At 15.3% G+C, this 18003-nt stretch overlaps 2 protein-coding genes across 2 annotated transcripts, besides 36 other annotated features; one reads left to right on the forward strand and one right to left on the reverse strand. All coding sequences in view use genetic code 6, as the record gives it.

Annotated features, from left to right (window-relative positions):
* Positions 1 to 371: 371 nt before the first annotated feature.
* IMG5_165160 (protein phosphatase 2c, putative) lies at positions 372 to 1443 on the reverse strand (the record flags this gene model as incomplete). The annotated part of the gene is made up of 4 exons (XM_004030195.1): positions 372 to 464; positions 518 to 603; positions 929 to 1384; positions 1431 to 1443. Coding segments are annotated over 4 exons (648 nt in total), but the record flags the coding sequence as incomplete, so codon positions are not given.
* A 1732-nt stretch (positions 1444 to 3175) lies between these two features.
* Positions 3176 to 3242: a microsatellite.
* Positions 3243 to 3254: 12 nt separating this feature from the next.
* Positions 3255 to 3312: a microsatellite.
* Positions 3313 to 3355: 43 nt separating this feature from the next.
* Positions 3356 to 3397: a microsatellite.
* A 75-nt stretch (positions 3398 to 3472) lies between these two features.
* Positions 3473 to 3502: a microsatellite.
* A 104-nt stretch (positions 3503 to 3606) lies between these two features.
* Positions 3607 to 3733: a microsatellite.
* Positions 3609 to 3675: a microsatellite.
* Positions 3610 to 3706: a microsatellite.
* Positions 3617 to 3731: a microsatellite.
* Positions 3633 to 3707: a microsatellite.
* A 443-nt stretch (positions 3734 to 4176) lies between the features above and the next one.
* Positions 4177 to 4231: a microsatellite.
* A 94-nt stretch (positions 4232 to 4325) lies between these two features.
* Positions 4326 to 4361: a microsatellite.
* A 209-nt stretch (positions 4362 to 4570) lies between these two features.
* Positions 4571 to 4613: a microsatellite.
* A 1010-nt stretch (positions 4614 to 5623) lies between these two features.
* Positions 5624 to 5681: a microsatellite.
* A 770-nt stretch (positions 5682 to 6451) lies between these two features.
* Positions 6452 to 6500: a microsatellite.
* Positions 6452 to 6501: a microsatellite.
* A 209-nt stretch (positions 6502 to 6710) lies between these two features.
* Positions 6711 to 6776: a microsatellite.
* Positions 6740 to 6771: a microsatellite.
* Positions 6768 to 6810: a microsatellite.
* A 3-nt stretch (positions 6811 to 6813) lies between these two features.
* Positions 6814 to 6871: a microsatellite.
* Positions 6821 to 6891: a microsatellite.
* A 466-nt stretch (positions 6892 to 7357) lies between these two features.
* Positions 7358 to 7396: a microsatellite.
* A 36-nt stretch (positions 7397 to 7432) lies between these two features.
* Positions 7433 to 7461: a microsatellite.
* Positions 7462 to 8703: 1242 nt separating this feature from the next.
* Positions 8704 to 8741: a microsatellite.
* Positions 8715 to 8790: a microsatellite.
* Positions 8715 to 8799: a microsatellite.
* Positions 8723 to 8790: a microsatellite.
* Positions 8723 to 8798: a microsatellite.
* A 25-nt stretch (positions 8800 to 8824) lies between the features above and the next one.
* Positions 8825 to 8882: a microsatellite.
* Positions 8883 to 10125: 1243 nt separating this feature from the next.
* Positions 10126 to 10159: a microsatellite.
* Positions 10160 to 11445: 1286 nt separating this feature from the next.
* Positions 11446 to 11495: a microsatellite.
* Positions 11446 to 11500: a microsatellite.
* Positions 11462 to 11491: a microsatellite.
* A 63-nt stretch (positions 11501 to 11563) lies between the features above and the next one.
* Positions 11564 to 12949, forward strand: IMG5_165170 (queuine tRNA-ribosyltransferase, putative; the record flags this gene model as incomplete). The annotated part of the gene is made up of 3 exons (XM_004030196.1): positions 11564 to 11683; positions 11724 to 12796; positions 12844 to 12949. 3 exons carry the CDS (start codon positions 11564 to 11566, stop codon positions 12947 to 12949), a joined length of 1299 nt encoding a protein of 432 aa, XP_004030244.1.
* Positions 12806 to 12839: a microsatellite.
* A 1880-nt stretch (positions 12950 to 14829) lies between the features above and the next one.
* Positions 14830 to 14867: a microsatellite.
* A 2128-nt stretch (positions 14868 to 16995) lies between these two features.
* Positions 16996 to 17037: a microsatellite.
* Positions 16996 to 17044: a microsatellite.
* The last annotated feature ends 959 nt before the right edge of the window (positions 17045 to 18003 follow it).

Here is an 18003-nt window from a genome sequence, read left to right on the forward strand (position 1 = left end):
ATTGATTTAAAGTTTTAAGTATCTAATATAATATTTAAATTTTTACAAATTTATTAATACTCTTATTACAATAATTTATTTTATTAATATTTAGATGGAATTTCATGTAAATCATTATCCTATTCACAAAAAACTTAAATTTACATATATATTTTATTTTAAGAGTTTTTATTATTAAAAATTAAAATCTTGAAAATAAACAAATTTTATAATATATATATGAAATAAATATTAAATATATACAAATAAATATTATCTTTGTTTATTTTATTTTTATTTTTTCAATTTAAAAAAACTATTATGCATGTTATATCATCCATAATGTTATCATTCTTTTAATAATAAAAAATAATATAATGAATAAATATTACTAGTTTCCATTGGAAAACAGATTCATTAATTATATTTTCACAAGCTTTTTAAATTTAATTATTTAAATATGAAGGTATTATTAATTCCATAACCTTTTATAAATAAAATACTTTTTTTATTGTTTTAGAAAAAAAAAAAAAAATACGTTTTAATTTTATATAAATTCCCAAACTCCATCAGATGCAATAATTATAAATTTATCAGAATTTTAAATTTCATATTAAAAAATTTCTTTATTAAATTATTATTAGATAAATTAAAAAATTTATAAAAATCCTTTTAAAAATTCTCTATCAAATTATATTATAAATAATCATATGTTATTTATGCTTGATTATCTTATAATAAAATCTAGCAGAGAAAATAATAGGATTTTTTAATATATTTTATTCATATTTTTTCTTCTCTAATTTTTTATAGAAACTTAATCATAAAAAAATAAAAGGCAAAAAAAATACATTATAACCTTTTTTCTTTAGCTGATTGCGTTTTTAAAAAAAATTAAAATAAAAAAAAAATAGAACAAATAATAAATGAAATAATATAATAAGCATACCTGGCTCACATATAACTCCAACTTATGAGGCAATAACATCTCCAAAAGATCTAGACATAGCTAATCCAGGTATATTTTAATTTTTTAACCAGACTCTACAAGGTCCCAAATGATTATTGTTTTCATCTTTGTAGCTTTCTACCCTTCCCCCTCTTTGAATAATTCTAGCAAATTCATCTAATTCATTAGGTTTATGATCACGTGTCAATTATTTAGATATCCAATTGTTTTCTATATCAAGCTAGCATAAAACTGCCCTAGAATCTCCTGCATTTGCAGTCCATATTTTGTTGCCTATAATTAATGTCAAAACACATGTAGAACCACTAAAAGTACAATCTATGTTAGATTCAAGTAAGGCTTTACTTGCTTATAAAAACGATAGATTAAGAGAATTTTCGATAAAATCATTATCTATATTATTTAATTCACGTGCTAATGCATCTTCTATTTTTTCTTTTTTTATTAAATTAATAATAATAACTATTCTTTATATATTTACATGGTAAATTCATTTTTATAAAATTTGATACTAGATGCCCATTTATACCATGTCCATCACAAACAAAAAACAAAAACCTATTAGATTAGTTATTTAAATTTTAATAAATAGCAAAGCTATCTTAATTAACTTTCGGACCATTTTAATTACAACCACTTTAGGTTTTATAAAAAATTTCTCTTATCAAATTAGTATTTAAGTTAGAAGATAATTAAATATTATTTCTATTAAATAAATTATTGAAATTTTATTATTATTAATCCTAAGATTATAAAGTTTAAGAATGTGATAAATCTTATCCATTATGTATAGAGAAATCGGTTTTTATTTTTCTATAAAAATTTAGATTTTTATTTTTAAATGTGTTTTAAGTTGTATTTTTTAGTTGAGAATAAAAAGCTTTATTATATGAGCTTTAAAAATTATATGATTTATTTACTTAATTTAAATCAGAATTTTCTTATATATAATTAGATGTTTTAACTCTAAAATTTTATTATATTTTTTAACGATTTTCATTTTATTATTTAGTATTATTATGTTGTTGGTTATAAAATTTAATATTATTTGAATTTTATTATTATTTTTAGACATTATTATTATCATCTTCTTTTTTTTAGAAATTACTGTTTTTTATTATATTATTTATTTTTATTATTTATTCAAATTAATTAACTATAATTAATTAGGTATTTTATTATAAATTTAATTTTAAAAATTATTTGACTAATTTTATTTAAACTTATTTTAAGTAAGACAATTAATATTATTATTTATGTTTAAATAGAAATCTTTAGTATAAATGTTAGTTTTTTATTTTTATACATTTTTTTTCTATTCTAATTAAGTTTATTTAAATTGTTTTATATAGTTATCTGTAAGCATTTTTATTTTTAGGTTAAATCTGTTCTTATTATTTTAATTTTATGATTTGTTTTCTATATTAAAATTTTCTTTTTTTAACTATTCTTATTATTATTCTGCATTTTTTGGTTATTAAGACTTAACTTTAATTTATTAATCTTAAAAATCTTTATATTTTTTATTATTACAATTAATATTTTTATGGTATGATATTTTAGGTAATTTTACTTCACTTAAAGATTTTATAATTCTTTTGTTACTACTATTTTAGTTAATTATATTGAAAGAAGATTTAGACCTTGATTTACTTTAAGAGTATAAAGATTAATTATTAGATTTATCTACTATATTTATAAATTATTTAAAGGTTTTAAAAGATTAAGAATATTGTTTTTTTATTCGATTTGAACCATTAAAAATCTAAAGATTTTCTCCTTTGCTTTGTCTTGTTTTAATATTTTAATTAACAAATGCATTTTCTTTATTTTAATTTTATGGTTATTATAATAATTCATAGATTTTATTTTTTGAAATTTGATTAATATCCTAATCTATTTTAGGTTTATTTTTATTTACGAATAATATAAAATTAAGTTACATTGTAATTATTATTAAATATTTATATTTGAATAAATTTATTTAAAAGAGCTTTTATTATGACTAAAGCTGTTACTTTATTTTTATTAGGCCTATAAAATAATTTAATTTAAAATTACTAAACAAAATAAATAATAATTAAATTTATAAAAAAATATACTGAAAAAATAAAATTCAATCTACTATTAGATGCAGAATTATTTTAGCTTACTTTAAAACGCTATTTATTCTTATTATTAATAATATTATTATATTTACATAAAAGTAACATTTTCAACTATTACTTTTAATTATAATTATTATTCATTTTTATATAATTATAAATTTTTATTAATTTTGTTTTAATTTAAAGATTAAAAATAAAATTGAATAAAAAAATAATTATTAATTTAAAAAATAAAAAATTATAATTAATATAAATTTGTTAATTTTTAATGTATTTTATGATAATTTTTTTTTTTAATAAAATAATTAAAAAAAAAAATATTAAACAAAATAAATTAAAATGTTAAAGAAATATATGAAGTAATAAAATGGTATATATTTTAGAAATAAAAACCCATATTTATTAATAATATTATTAAAAAAAAAAATAATAAAAATAAAAATAAAAATATAATGTAATTTTCAATCATATTTACTGATATAATAATAAAAATAAAAATGTTAAAATTAAAAATATAAATAATTATATTATATATTGAAAATTACTTTAATAAAAATAATATAAAAAAATATATAATAAATTAATAAATAAATTTATATATAAAATTATAAAAAAATAAAAAAATATATTTAATAAATTTATAAATAAATTTATATATAAATTTATTAATAAATAATATTTTTATTTATTTTTTATTTTATAGTTATATTATTTATTTTATATAATATTTAATTTTTTTTTTTTTTTTATTTCTTTTTAAGTTATTATTTATATTTATTTATCATATAAAATATTATTAATGTGTAAATACTTTTATATAATAAAAAATTATATAAAATATACAACATTTTACATACATTATTTTTATTTATCAGTATTATATATAATTAACATTTAATAAATAAAAATATTTTTTACAAATTTTTTATTCAAATTAATTACATACACAAATTTTTTACTTAATATTAAGTTTTTTATATATATCAAATTTCTTTTGTTTATTAATATTTCATTAATTATATATATTTTTTTTATTTTTATTTAAATATTTTTTATACTTTACAATTAATATAATTATAATATTCTTATTCTTTAAATATATTATTTATAATAAACTTTTTAATTATCTATTTTTTATTTTTATATAATTACTATATTTATTTTTATTATTAATAATTTTTTACATTTTTATTTACCGCATTAATTTGATTATTCTTTCTAATAAATAAATTTAAAATATCTTTTTTATTTTATTCTTTTATATAACATAATAATAAATTTATATATAAATTTAATATAAATTTTTTTATTCTTTTTATATAAAGATTCAATTTTTTTAAAAAAATATTTGTTTGGGACTCTATATTATTTTTAAACTAGTGTAATTTTTTTTATTTAGTTTCAGACAATATATATTTAACTTCTTTAGATGAACTGGCTTATCTTGACAAAAAAAAAATAGAAAGGCGAACATATGAAAGTTCAAAAATAAATATTTTATAAAAGAGTTATTAAAATATTTATAAAAATATATTTTATAAATAATATTCTTATAAGAGTATTGTAATTGATATTTTTTTTTTAATTCAAAAATGCATAAAATTAAATTGTTTATTTTTAAAATATTACAAAAGAAAATGTATGATAAATAATAATTTATTATAATAAAAATTATTTTAAAATTTAGTTATAATTGAAGTAATATATATCTCATTAAAATCTTTAAATAATCATTAAATATTGCCATAAATAGGAATTCTTCTTTTAGAACATACATAATTTAATTTATGCTATTATTCACATAATCCACATAATATTATTTTATTAGGTTCTATTTCTTTTTTGCGCCAACATTAAGTTGTTTTATGACCTATTTCTTTACAATTAAAACATAAAATTAATTAATCTCTTTCATGTAAACTATTGTAAAATTTAAAGTCACATGTAGTGAATGCTTTTGGATGAGCCTTATATAATATTATTAAATTAATTGAATAATATATTATAGGAAGTTACTTTGTCACATCGAGGTCCATTTGGGCAAAAACCATACATATAATTTTCACACAATTTGAGAGTTACATGAATAAATTCACAATCTGGTCCATCTGGGCAAAACCCTTAATCAAAAGCTAAGCATCTATAATAAGCATGCTTATTTTTACAATTTTCTCCGAATTTGCATTATCCTTTTTTAAAATGCTCACATAATATCTTTTTTGTTAATTTATAATTGCATAAATTTTTATTTTTACTTATTGTGTTTTTCCTTATTCTATTTTATGAGAAAAATCACATTAATCACCAAATTTGCAATGACCCAACTAAAATTTTTTGCAAACTCGAATTTTTTCATCAGTATGTGCATACTAACAATTAGAATCTTTTTAACATTCATTATGAATATATTTTTTGCAAATCCCATTTCTTGTTGCTTCTTTATTAAACGTGCTTGTATCTGTTTATATTACTTATTCTGTTTGCTATTGATCATTTAGATCGTTCATTTATAAATTTTTTATAATTTGTTAGATAATAATAAAAAATTAATTTTTTTTTAAAAAAATATTAATAAGATGAATATATATTTATTAAAAAGATTATATTATATAATTAATTAAAAATAAAATTATATATACTCAAGTTTTGTGTCTAGAAAAATTAAATGTTTAATATATAGTATTATAATTCATAAAGTATAATATAAATTTAAATGCTAACAAAAATAAAAAATACAATAGTATATTTTTAATAAAACTAATAAAATTTATACATAAATAATTCATATCTTCTAGCATGAGCTTTTTTAGACTTTTCGGCTTTTTTTTAGCATCTTTTTAATTTATTATTTATTTTAAACTTTAGGAGGCTCATCAACAAGGAACTTATCTATTAGTAATGCTTCAGGTAATAAAAAATACTTAATATTATTACCCCTAATTGTTAAATTATCCAACTGGATTTTTGCCTTTATTTGTTAATTTATTTAATTTCATTAAAAATTTAACTAATTTGATTATTTTTATAAAGATAATTAATAGACTTTTATTTATTAATTAAACAGACTTTTAGATTATTCGTTTAATTTACTTTGTTTTTTTATTAGATATAATTTGATACTTTTTTATTGTAAATATTTATATAATTAAAAAGTATAACACAAATACTATTTGGATATAAAAAATATAATATTTTTTTAATAAAAATAAAATTAATCTTAATAATAATTAATTATATAACTACTTGTGCTAATTTTAATATATATTAAACTTTAAAAGCAAACTCAAAAAATAATTCATTATTTTAATTTTTTTCCAAATAATACTTCCTATTAATTATTAATATAATTTAAAGAATAAATTGTTAAATAATTTAAATAAAATTTCAAATTCAAATATAAAATATGAATTATAATTATTATATATAATATATAATATAAATATTGTTATTTCGAAAATATAAATAAATTCTAATTATAAAAATAAATAATATAAAAAAATTATTATGAATTTATTTTGAGTTTAATTTAAATAAAAAAAACAAACTTTTTATAATAAAATTTAAGTATTTCTATAAATTTATATATATTACTTTATTTAGTTTTTTTTAAAAAAACTCAATAAACAAAAAAAATGAATTAATATTAAATGATTTATTATATATAATAAAAAATATTTAACAAATAAATATTATTTTAATATAAAATTATTTTAAAAATATTAAGTTAAAGATATAATTAAAAATATAAATTAAGTTTTTATTTATTTATTTATTTATTTATATATTTATTTATTTATTTTTTATTTATTATTTAGATAAATTTAATTTTTATTTTTAATATTACAATCAACATTATATATTATTAATTTATTCTATTATTTTTATTTTGATAAATTTTAATAATTATATTTATTTATATTAAATTTTTAACCAAAATAGTATAATTTATTTTAATAAATTATTAAATTTTAAATGCATATTTTTGTAAGTATATTTGAAATTAAAATAATATTTTAATCATAATTAAAAATATTTTTATCAAAGATTTATAATTTATTTAAACTTATATTATTTTTATATTAGTTTTTAAAAAATATGTAATTTTACTATTATTTTAAAAAAGTTTTTTCTTACAATTTATTTATGTTTTTAACTATTTCTTAAACAGTATTTAAACGATTTCCAATATTTAATATATTAAGAATTATTTATATAAAAAAAAAAATATATTCGCAATATTATTCCAAAGTTTTCCAAATAATGGCAAACCCTATGAAAAATTTCGTACGTTTAATAATATTTTAAAAAAATTATTTATATTTAAAAAAATATAACTATAAGATTTGTAATATAAAAATTTATTATTTTAATAATCTAAATAATATTAAAATAAATAATTTAAAAAAGGATTTTTATTGTTAATCAAATAATTATTGAATATTTATAAATTTTTATTAATAATTAATATTAATTCAAAAATTTAAGAAAAATATGACCAAGTAAATAATTGTTAAAATAAAAACTAAAAGAAATTTTAATGAATAAGATAATTACATAATTAATCAAATTGAATAACTACTTTATTTAAGTTTTATTACTAATTTTTTTAATAAATATTTATTTAATGGAATTTTATATTATAATATGTGTAACAAAGCTTTCCATATTTAGAAAGCGATTCTATTTTGTTAGATTTTCTTGCATTAATAAACTATAAAATTATTTTATATATGGTATTACATAAAAAAATAATTAGTTAATAGCTTTTTTTAATTATATTTTAAAAAAAATTAGAGAAAAAATTAAAAAACAGAATAATCAAGTAATATATTAATATTTCAAGAAATATTATAAAATTTTTATACATAAATTTTTTATAGATTTGTTGTATATATGATAAAAAGCAATAGTATTTGGCTAATTTATTATTGCCAAATATTTAATTATTAGATTACTAAAAAAATATTTAAAATTATATATAATTTTATTAATATATCTATAAATATTTATTTTAAAAATTAAAGTAATAATTATAAATTATATATTTCTTTTTTATTTATTTTTCTATAATATTTTAAAAAAAATGCTTAATAAAAAAAAAAATTATCTTATTATTATCGTCTTTTAATTGATTGATTTAAAAAATTAAAAATAATATCTTATTTATTAATTTTTTTTAAAATACTTGAAATACATTTAAAAAATAATGGCCCCTTTATACTTAAAAGACTTAAAAAATATCGGATTTTTAAAAAAGACAGGGAGACATTGAAAAAATTCAAAATCATGTAAATTTTTGTAACTTCTATAGATTCTAAATTTAAAAGAGATTTAATCATCAAATAATAAGTATTTAATTTTAATATATATATGATTTTTAAATTATTTGATAAATAGTTTTAATTTTAATGATTAATTATTTTATAAAAAAAATTTAAAATTTCCAAATTTAAAAAATAGATATAACATTTACTTTTATAATTTTTAATTTAAAATTTATTTATGCCTGTAAAAAAAAAAAAAATATACTAAAGATATGTTAAATAAGAATTAATAATTAAAATAATTTTTTTAATAGAATAGTATTTGAAATTTTTTTATTAAATTTAATATTATAATATTTGAATTATTATATATTATCTTATATTATTTAATAATATTTTAGTTTATTTTATAATATTTTATTTTTTAGTATTTTATTTTATATTATTTTGTTTTATTGTATTTTATTTTTTATATTTAATAAATTTATAATATATTATATATTTTTTATATACAAATTATTTGATTACTATTTGTTTTATTATAAATATTTATTACAATTTTTTATTTATATTAATTAAATAATAAAATTTATGCATAATTTATTATAATTAATAAAAATAAATATTTAAAAAAAATTAATTTTTTTTTATAATTTTTGATTAAACATATCATTTGCTAATATTTTCTATATCATCATTTGATATAAAAGAAGTATTAGCTTCTATAATAATTTGATTTTTTGGTACTTCACTTTTTTACTTTCTATTTTATTTAATTATCGAAACGTTAACTTAAAACAAATTATTTTAATCTTGTTTGCTTTATATTTATTACTCTTTATTATTGTTTTTATATTACTTTTCATTGTTTCCTTAATTATAAATATAATCTAATGGATTACTCATACTTCTTTTTTATCTTAAAGTGTGTTCTAATGCTTTCTTAGTCCCTTAAGTTAATTTATCTTTAATATGCTTAGTAAATCCGATTTTTTACTAATTATATTTAAGATTACTATTTGTATAAAAATCTTAAAAAAAAAAAAAATATAAACATAAACATAATTGTGGAATAATAAATAAAACCTTTAGCTAAATTTTTCAAATATTATATAGTTTAATTTAAATTTATATTTTTTTACTAATTATTTTATTTATTTTCTTCAAAATAAAATTAATCATTATACAATTCTCCTAAAATTTTTATATTATTAACATTTCTTGAAGAAGCAGGATATTATTTTTTTAATCCATTATTCGATAAAGCATTACTATTCAAGTTTAAAATATTTTATTCTGCGAAAAAATCGACTACTCCTTTTTCATTTGTAACGACACCTTTGTTAATGTTAGAATCTGGAATTTAATTCTAATTATTTATTTAATTTTCATTTAATGTTTTTATTTCTTATGGAGAAATTATTGATTACATTTATATTTTTTATTATTTCTATTCTTTATTTGGAGATTAAAAAAAAAAATTTTAAGGAACACTATTAGTATATTAATGTTTTACTGAAAATCTTTATTATTTTATTTTTAATTTATATTAATTTTTTTTGTTTAAAAAAATGATTTTTATTAATTTTACATTTTAGGTTTCTCAAAAACAAGAGTAGAATTATCTTAATGTTTTTGATTTCTTCGATTTTTAGCATTATTCATAAATTTATAATAATAAGATCTGTAAAAATTTAATTCTTTTTACATTTTTTATTAGTTTTCATTAGTTTATATATTTTATTATATTAAATCATCATTGTTTGCACATAAGTTTCTAATTTCTTTTTAAATAAATTCAATCTTTTTAATAAGATTTTTTTTATATGATTTTTTTTTTTTTTTTTTACTTGTTACAATTGTCCTTTATTTTATTTGATTTCTCTATAAAACAAAATCTTAAAGTTTCTTAATTATAATTGTAATTTAGCTATATCATCAACTAATTATTATTTTGGCTTTATATTACTATTATTTCCATAATAATTTCTATTATTTACTAATTATTATTTTTCCCAATCATCTTTTTCTTTATCTTTTTATTGACAATGTTCTTTTATATACTCTTTACTAAAAAGATAATCTTATTCAAAATTTTAATATTCTTCAGAAATTTAAAACGCTTTTTAAAAATTATTAAAATAATTTGAAAAAAATAATAATTGCAATTTATAAAAATACTTTAAGAGCTTTAGAAATTTACTGGATTTTAAAAGAGAGTTTTAAATTTATGAATATCATATTTTAATTACTTTTTTTAAAAAAAATTAAAAATAAAATAAATAAAATATTAAACATTATTGTATTATTTTAAATCTGTAATTGCAGTTTTTAGTCCTTAATTTTCTTAATTTATTTTTTTAGCAATTAATTTATGATTTTCAATTTCACTATATAATTTTATTGATTATTCATTTGGAGTAATAATCTAAAATTATAATAATCAAATATTTTATTTAAAAATAAATTATTTACTTCTCTTATTTTAATAGAAACATCTCTTTAATGTTAAGGCTTTGATTTTTCTAACTCTTATATTGTATATTCTTTATCATGTATAATTCTTCGAAATTCTAAAATTTTTTCTTCAAGTTCTTATATAATATCTTTTTAAAATGAAATGCTTTCCTCATTTATTTATTCTTGAATTAAAACCTATTTATTTATTTATTTTAAAAATTAAAATTATCTTAATTATAAACTTTGCTTTAAGCCTGATTTCTTTCTTTTGTAATTCTTTAAATTGCATCTAATAGTTATTTATTTTCTTAATAAAGCTTTTCAAATAATTTATTTCTAGTTTCGTATTCAGTTACATTAATAGTAGTTGATACATTATTAGTATTATTTGTTACATTTTGTTAATTATTTATTGATTGCATCTTTTATACAAAAGCAATTTTTAAGGCTTCTTTATTTAATTTTAAAGATTATTCTAAATCTTTAATATATTCTTAAAATTAAGCATTTTCTGCTTATAAAAACTAAATTTTAGAATTTTATCTATTTGTTTGGAATTCATTTGTTTAAGAACCTAAAATCATTTTTTTTTTAGTGTATAAATATTTTATTTTAAATGATTATTTTTTTTAAATTTGATTTGCAATAATAGAAATATATTTTTAATAAAAAGTAAAATTAAATAAAAATAAAAATAAAATAAAAATAAATAAATAAAATGTCTATAAAATAAGATTTAGGTTATGAATAAGGCGATATTATTTAAAAAAAAATAAAAACAGATGTACGAAAAAAAAAAATATTCATTTTAATTTTATTATTTTATTTAATAATTTAATATAGTCTTTATCTTTAAATAAACCCTTAAAATTTATTGTACATAAAACCATAAATAAAGCCAAGTATTTAACAAAAATAATAATAATAAATAATATATAAAAGGGCTTCAACTTTAATACTTCCTCATGGAGAAGTATCTACGCCTGTATATATGCCAGTAGGCACCAAAGGAACAATAAAAGGTTTTTTTTTTAAAAAAAAAAAGATAAAAACCTAAAAAAAGGTCTAACATCGGAAGAAATGGAAAATCTTAATTGTAGACTACTTTTAGGAAACACATATCATTTAGCCTATTAACCAGGAGGCGATTTTTTAGAAAAAGTTGGAGGATTACATAAATATATGAATTGGAAATATAATATATTAACTGATTCTGGAGGTTTTCAAATGGTTTCTTTATCTAAATTATGCGAAATTACTGAAGAAGGGGTTAGGTTTTCATCACCAGTAGATGGTTCAGAGATGTTTTTAAGACCAGAAGATTCAGTTCACACCTAAAACTAAATTGGTGCTGATATAATGATGGCTTTAGATGATGTAGTATAGACAACAACATAAGGAGAAAGGATGAAAATAGCTTGCGAAAGGACAGTCAGATGGATAGATAGAAATATAGAGGCACACAAAAAATAAAATGAGTAAAATCTTTATCCAATAGTATAAGGAGGAATTGATTTCGAGCTAAGAAAATATTGCTTAGAATAATTAATATCTAAAGATGCTGCTGGGTATGCGATCGGAGGTCTTGCAGGAGGTGAAGACAAGTAAGATTTTTGGAGAATAGTTAATTTATGTACTGATTATTTACCTAAAGATAAGCCTGTATATTTAATGGGAGTTGGATATCCAGAAGATTTAGTTGTGTGTGCTTGTTTAGGTGTTGATTAGTTTGATTGCGTTTTTTCTACAAGAACAGCTAGATTTGGTACTGCATTTACTAAATATGGCTTTTTAAAACTAAAAAATTCTGAACGATAATTAGATTTAGGTCCTATTGATGATGATTGTGGTTGTGAGACTTGCAAAAGATTTAGTGTATCTTTTCTTTATAATACGATTGGAAAAGAAGAAACTGCTTGTCATTTAGTAAGCTATCATAATTTATATTATTTACTTAATTTAATGAAGAATTTAAGATAATCTATTCTTGATGGAACTTTATAATAATTTGTTAAGTATTTATTTATTAATTTTATTTATATTGATTTTCATTTATATCTAGCAATTTCTTTAAAAATTACTATAAATATGAAAAAAAAATACCTTAATGGATTAAAGATGCTATGGAAGCTGCAAAAATAAATTTAACCTTTACTTTTGATGAATGAATTTTCAAACTATATTTATAAAATATTTTTTTTTTTTTATGTATTTAGTTATTTTTAAAAATAATTTATTTTGATAATTAATTAAGGATTCTAAATTTATAATTTATTTAAAGTATTTATTTTTATACTAAAATTAAATTTTGAAAAAAATAAATATAATATACAATAGATTAGCTTAACAAAATGTAAGAAAATTATTTATAAGAAACCATTTTTAATAAAAAGCAGATATATCGAATATAAATAAGAAAAAAACATTTATAAAATAAAATTAATCTAAAAAGAGGAAAATAAACGGAATAAGAATTTGAATATAATCCCTAAAATGCTTATTTTTAAGGATAGGAAAATGTAATTATATATTTATTTATTTTAAAAAAATATTAAAATAGTAATTTGATGAATAATTAAAAATCTTATTAGAAGAAATGAATATACTGTTATAATAAAATTAATTTGATGAAATTATAAACTGTTTACTTTAATTGCTTATATTTTTAACAAATAATAAGGAAGATGTACTAATAAAAATAAGCAAGATAATATAGAGTGGAATACTTGAATTTTTGAGCAAGTTATTAGAAGATTAATATTATGATATATAAAGCATAACAAACATAAATTTAGAAATATTAGTTAATTTAACAGTAGGAAATTAAAATTAAACTTAAAAAGTATATTATACTGTACTACATGGTAGGCTATTGAAATTTTTAAATTATGAATTAAACAAAAATATCATAGATAGTGTAAAAAAAAGAAATTAGTTTTTAAAATAATAATAAAAAAGGCTTTAACAATTGTTTCAAATTTATTTTATGATTAATTAGTTTTTTGCTCTAATTTAATAGAAGAAGGAATCATTTAATAATTAATAGATATTTTTAAGTTTAAAAGAATTGGATATTATACTAAAAATAATTTAAAAATATATTAATCATACACTCTAGCATTGGTAAGTATTGCTTAGTATGACTAAATACCTGAAATCTAAGTAATATTATATATTATTATTATTTATACATTTTTATTGATAAAAATAAAGGTATTAGATTTATGTTTAGTTGCAAATAGCTTATTTAATGAAGCTAATGATTATGAATGTTGCTTGAATTTGATATATTGTGTAAATAGCTTAATATAAAATAATTAATCATTAGAATTTAAAATTATAAATAGTTTTTTAAACGAAGATTTTAAATTAAAAATTTTAAGTATAATTGAGCTAAAATTTGAGAATAATAGAATTATTATCATACAAGCATTAATGCTTTTTTCTATATTTTTAAAGGAAAAATGTGAAAATAATTATATTGTAAAATATAATATAATTAAGATTTTAGAAGATTTATTAGTAGAAAACGATTTTTAGATTTCTAATTAGATAAAATAACTTATTTTATATATACCTGTAGACTAAATTGAATAAAGTTAGATAATAAATATTTTATATAATTACCTACAAAGTTTTGATTATGAAGTATAAAATATAAAATTATATTTTTATTTTTTTAAATAAACAATTAAAGTTATAAATAGTTGGAATAAATATTCTATGCTAAATTTTATATAGATTAAATAAAGTATAATATATTAATGGAATCATTAAATAATTAATTTAAATAGCTAATTAAAATATAAACATTGAATCATATTATTTGATATTAGATGCAATTTATAATTTTATTTAATAATAAATTTAAAGTAATAATGATAAATAGTTTCTATACTAAATCATAGAAAATTAAAATCTTAATAAAGTTTTGGATGAAGCCTAAAATCATGAAAATTAATACATATAATAAAAAGCTTAAGAAACGTTTGAACTTTTAAATCAGTGAATAATATATTTAAATTAGAATAAATATTAAAATATTATTTTTTTAATTATATATATTTTTATATTATATATATTTTTGAGATCTTTTAAATATGATATTTCAATATTAATTTTTTATCACATATTAAATATTTTCGAATATTCTCAAATTACTTTTATATTATAATATTTTGAGATAAGAAAGTGTTTTAGTGTTTGAATAATATTTATTTTTAAATATTATACAATAATAAATAATAAAATATATATAATTTTTGATATTTAATATAAGAAGTTTTTATAAAAAAAACTTTATTTAAATATTTATTTGAAACTAAATGAATTAAATATACTATAATCTAAATATTATAATATGAAAATTTAATTTTCGAATATAATTTTCCAACTATATATTAAAAAACCTAAAAGTTCTTTATTCTCGATTTCATATAATCTATTGTAAAAAAATACATTTATATTGATAAAAGAATTTTTTTTTTGACATAACTTTTGTATACAATTAAATTTAATACTATCATTCTTTTTTTATTTATTTAAAAGCAAAATCAATTAAAGAATTTTTTTTTTCAATTAAATAAATAATAATGAGACTTACAAATTATGGAATTTTTAATATATATATTAATAAATATTGATTATAAAAAAAATATAGACAAATATTGATATTTTATACATTTCAAATATGAAAACCCGATATGTTATATCATTGGCGATATTAATAATTAATTGATAAAAATCAAAAAAAAGTTTAAAAAATTTATTGATTAATTATAACTTAAGAATATATCCCAATTTTCTAACAAGAAAATATAAAACCTTAGATATTATTATTACAAGTTAATCATTAAATTGTTAAGCACATTTAGCTATAGGGAATAGCGATCATAAATAAAAATTAGCCCAAATTTGTTAACACTATATTTTAAAAAGTAAAATAATAATTATTTATAACAATAAATAAGTAAAATAAATATTTTTAATTTCACTTTAAACAAAAAACCCATAGTTAAATATATATTTATAATGATAACAATTAAATAAATAACTAGAAAACAATAATAAACAAACTTATGATGTCTTTAAAGATACATAAAATTGGTAATAATTTATATTTAATTAAAAAAAGATTAAAAATTAAAATTGGATTAATCTTTGGAAAAACATAACTGATTTCTTAAAGACAAATAAATAATTTAATACAAAAAAAGAAAAAATGGCAACCTACAGATAGCTTATATATATATAGAATTAATTAATTTAAGGAAAATATCAATTAAATTCCTATTTAAATATTATTTTAATCATTTTTAAAAGATATTCCTAAATAAATGGTTTAAATTAGAATATAAAAATAAATATTAAAGATAAATATAATAAAGCTATCTCATATGACCTAATTTCAGATTCAATAATCATATATTTTTGAATCAAAAAGAAGTAACAATCTATAAAATCTAATTTAAAGGATTCTTAACAAAAACTAATTTAAAAAATACATATGACAGGTAGTCTTTTTTGTCTTAATAAAAATTATACAGTCACCTGTACAATTAATTACATAAGACCTATTATTATTTAATCTCCAATTATAAAACTTCTAGAATTTTGAATTCAAGAAAAATTAGCTGCATATATATAAACTAAAATTGGTAAACCTTAAACTGGATTTATAAAAAATTCATGTACAGAAATAAATTTATTGAATTTCGTATTATATTAGAATACGCTTTTAAAACAAAAACTAGAAATCAGGGGTTCTAATTATTGATTTAAAAAAGTGAATTTTATATGGTTCTTTATAATATTCTACTTAAAATTATACATGAGAAACAAATTTTAAATATTAGAATTCCTTCTTAATAACTTTTATATAAAAATTGGTAATAAAGATTTTCGTATAACAAGATAGTTGCTCAAGGATTGATTATTAATCCTTTTTTATTTAACATATTTATAGATACCTTGCATGAGGCTTTTCTAAAAAAAATCCCAATAGATAACTAATATATCTATGTAGATGATATAAGTATTATTTTTAATAACTTATTTGAATTAATTGATGTAATTGAAACTCTAAATAATTTATTGGATAATTACTTAAAAAATGCTAGTAAATAGGAAAAAAAATCAGGCGTATTATTTAAATATCTCATAATCCACAATAAGTATAGAAATAATTTTAATAATTATCCAGTCAGTCATTAACTAATATCTATATTTAGGAATAATATATATAATTGGAATAATAACTATAAGAAAATAAAAAAAATTATTATATTCAATATTAAGTATAAACTAAGTTTAACAATAAAGTATTTTTTTCAAAAATAAATTCCTTTCATGATAACCTCTTAATTTAAAGTAATTACTTATGGAATCGTTTTTTTTTAATTTTCAAACTAGCCTTACAAGGATAAATGATAATAACTAGTTTCTAATTCTTTAAAAAAAAAACTTTGGGAATTACAAATAGATACAAAATATTATAATAAATCCATTTCTAAAAAATATATTGTTATTTATTATATCTTCTATTAAACAAATCTTGTTATTCAAAAAAAATAATCTACAAAGAATATGATTAATAACTACTAGATCTATATAATTTAAAAAATTAACACAACTTATAAATAGATAATGAGGAAGAAATCAGAGAAATATTATTCTTATAATTATTTTAGTTTATTAAAAAATCAGATTTAAAATAAAAATATTAATTTAAATAATTAAAAAAAATTAATATAATATTATGAATAATATAATATTAATATATCAAGATTATAAATAAGAAATTTGTTAAAAAAAATTAAATGTATTATTTGTATGTTAAAATTTTAATAAATATTCGGGCTAATCACCGAATAAAGATAATTAGATAAAAATAATCATAAAAAAATAAATTTAAAATAAAAATAAATTATTAAAAGTTACTAGCTATTTTAATAATATTTCTGTGTTTAAATATTAATATTTTATATAGAAAATAATATAATAAGTATATATTATATATATTACTAACATTTTGAAATTTTATTAGCAAAATTTTATCTAATCAAATCAATTTATTAGTTTTAACTATTAATAAAAAAAAATTAAATGTTTTTATAAATAATTAATAGTTAAATAACATATCAATATAATTAATTAAATTTTCTAATTGATAAAATAAATTGTTTATTTTTACTTACTATTTTTAATAGCTAAAAATATGTGT

The sequence above is a fragment of the Ichthyophthirius multifiliis genome (genome assembly GCF_000220395.1).
Source record: "Ichthyophthirius multifiliis unplaced genomic scaffold scaff_1120509251234, whole genome shotgun sequence".
Lineage (NCBI taxonomy): Eukaryota > Ciliophora > Oligohymenophorea > Hymenostomatida > Ichthyophthirius > Ichthyophthirius multifiliis.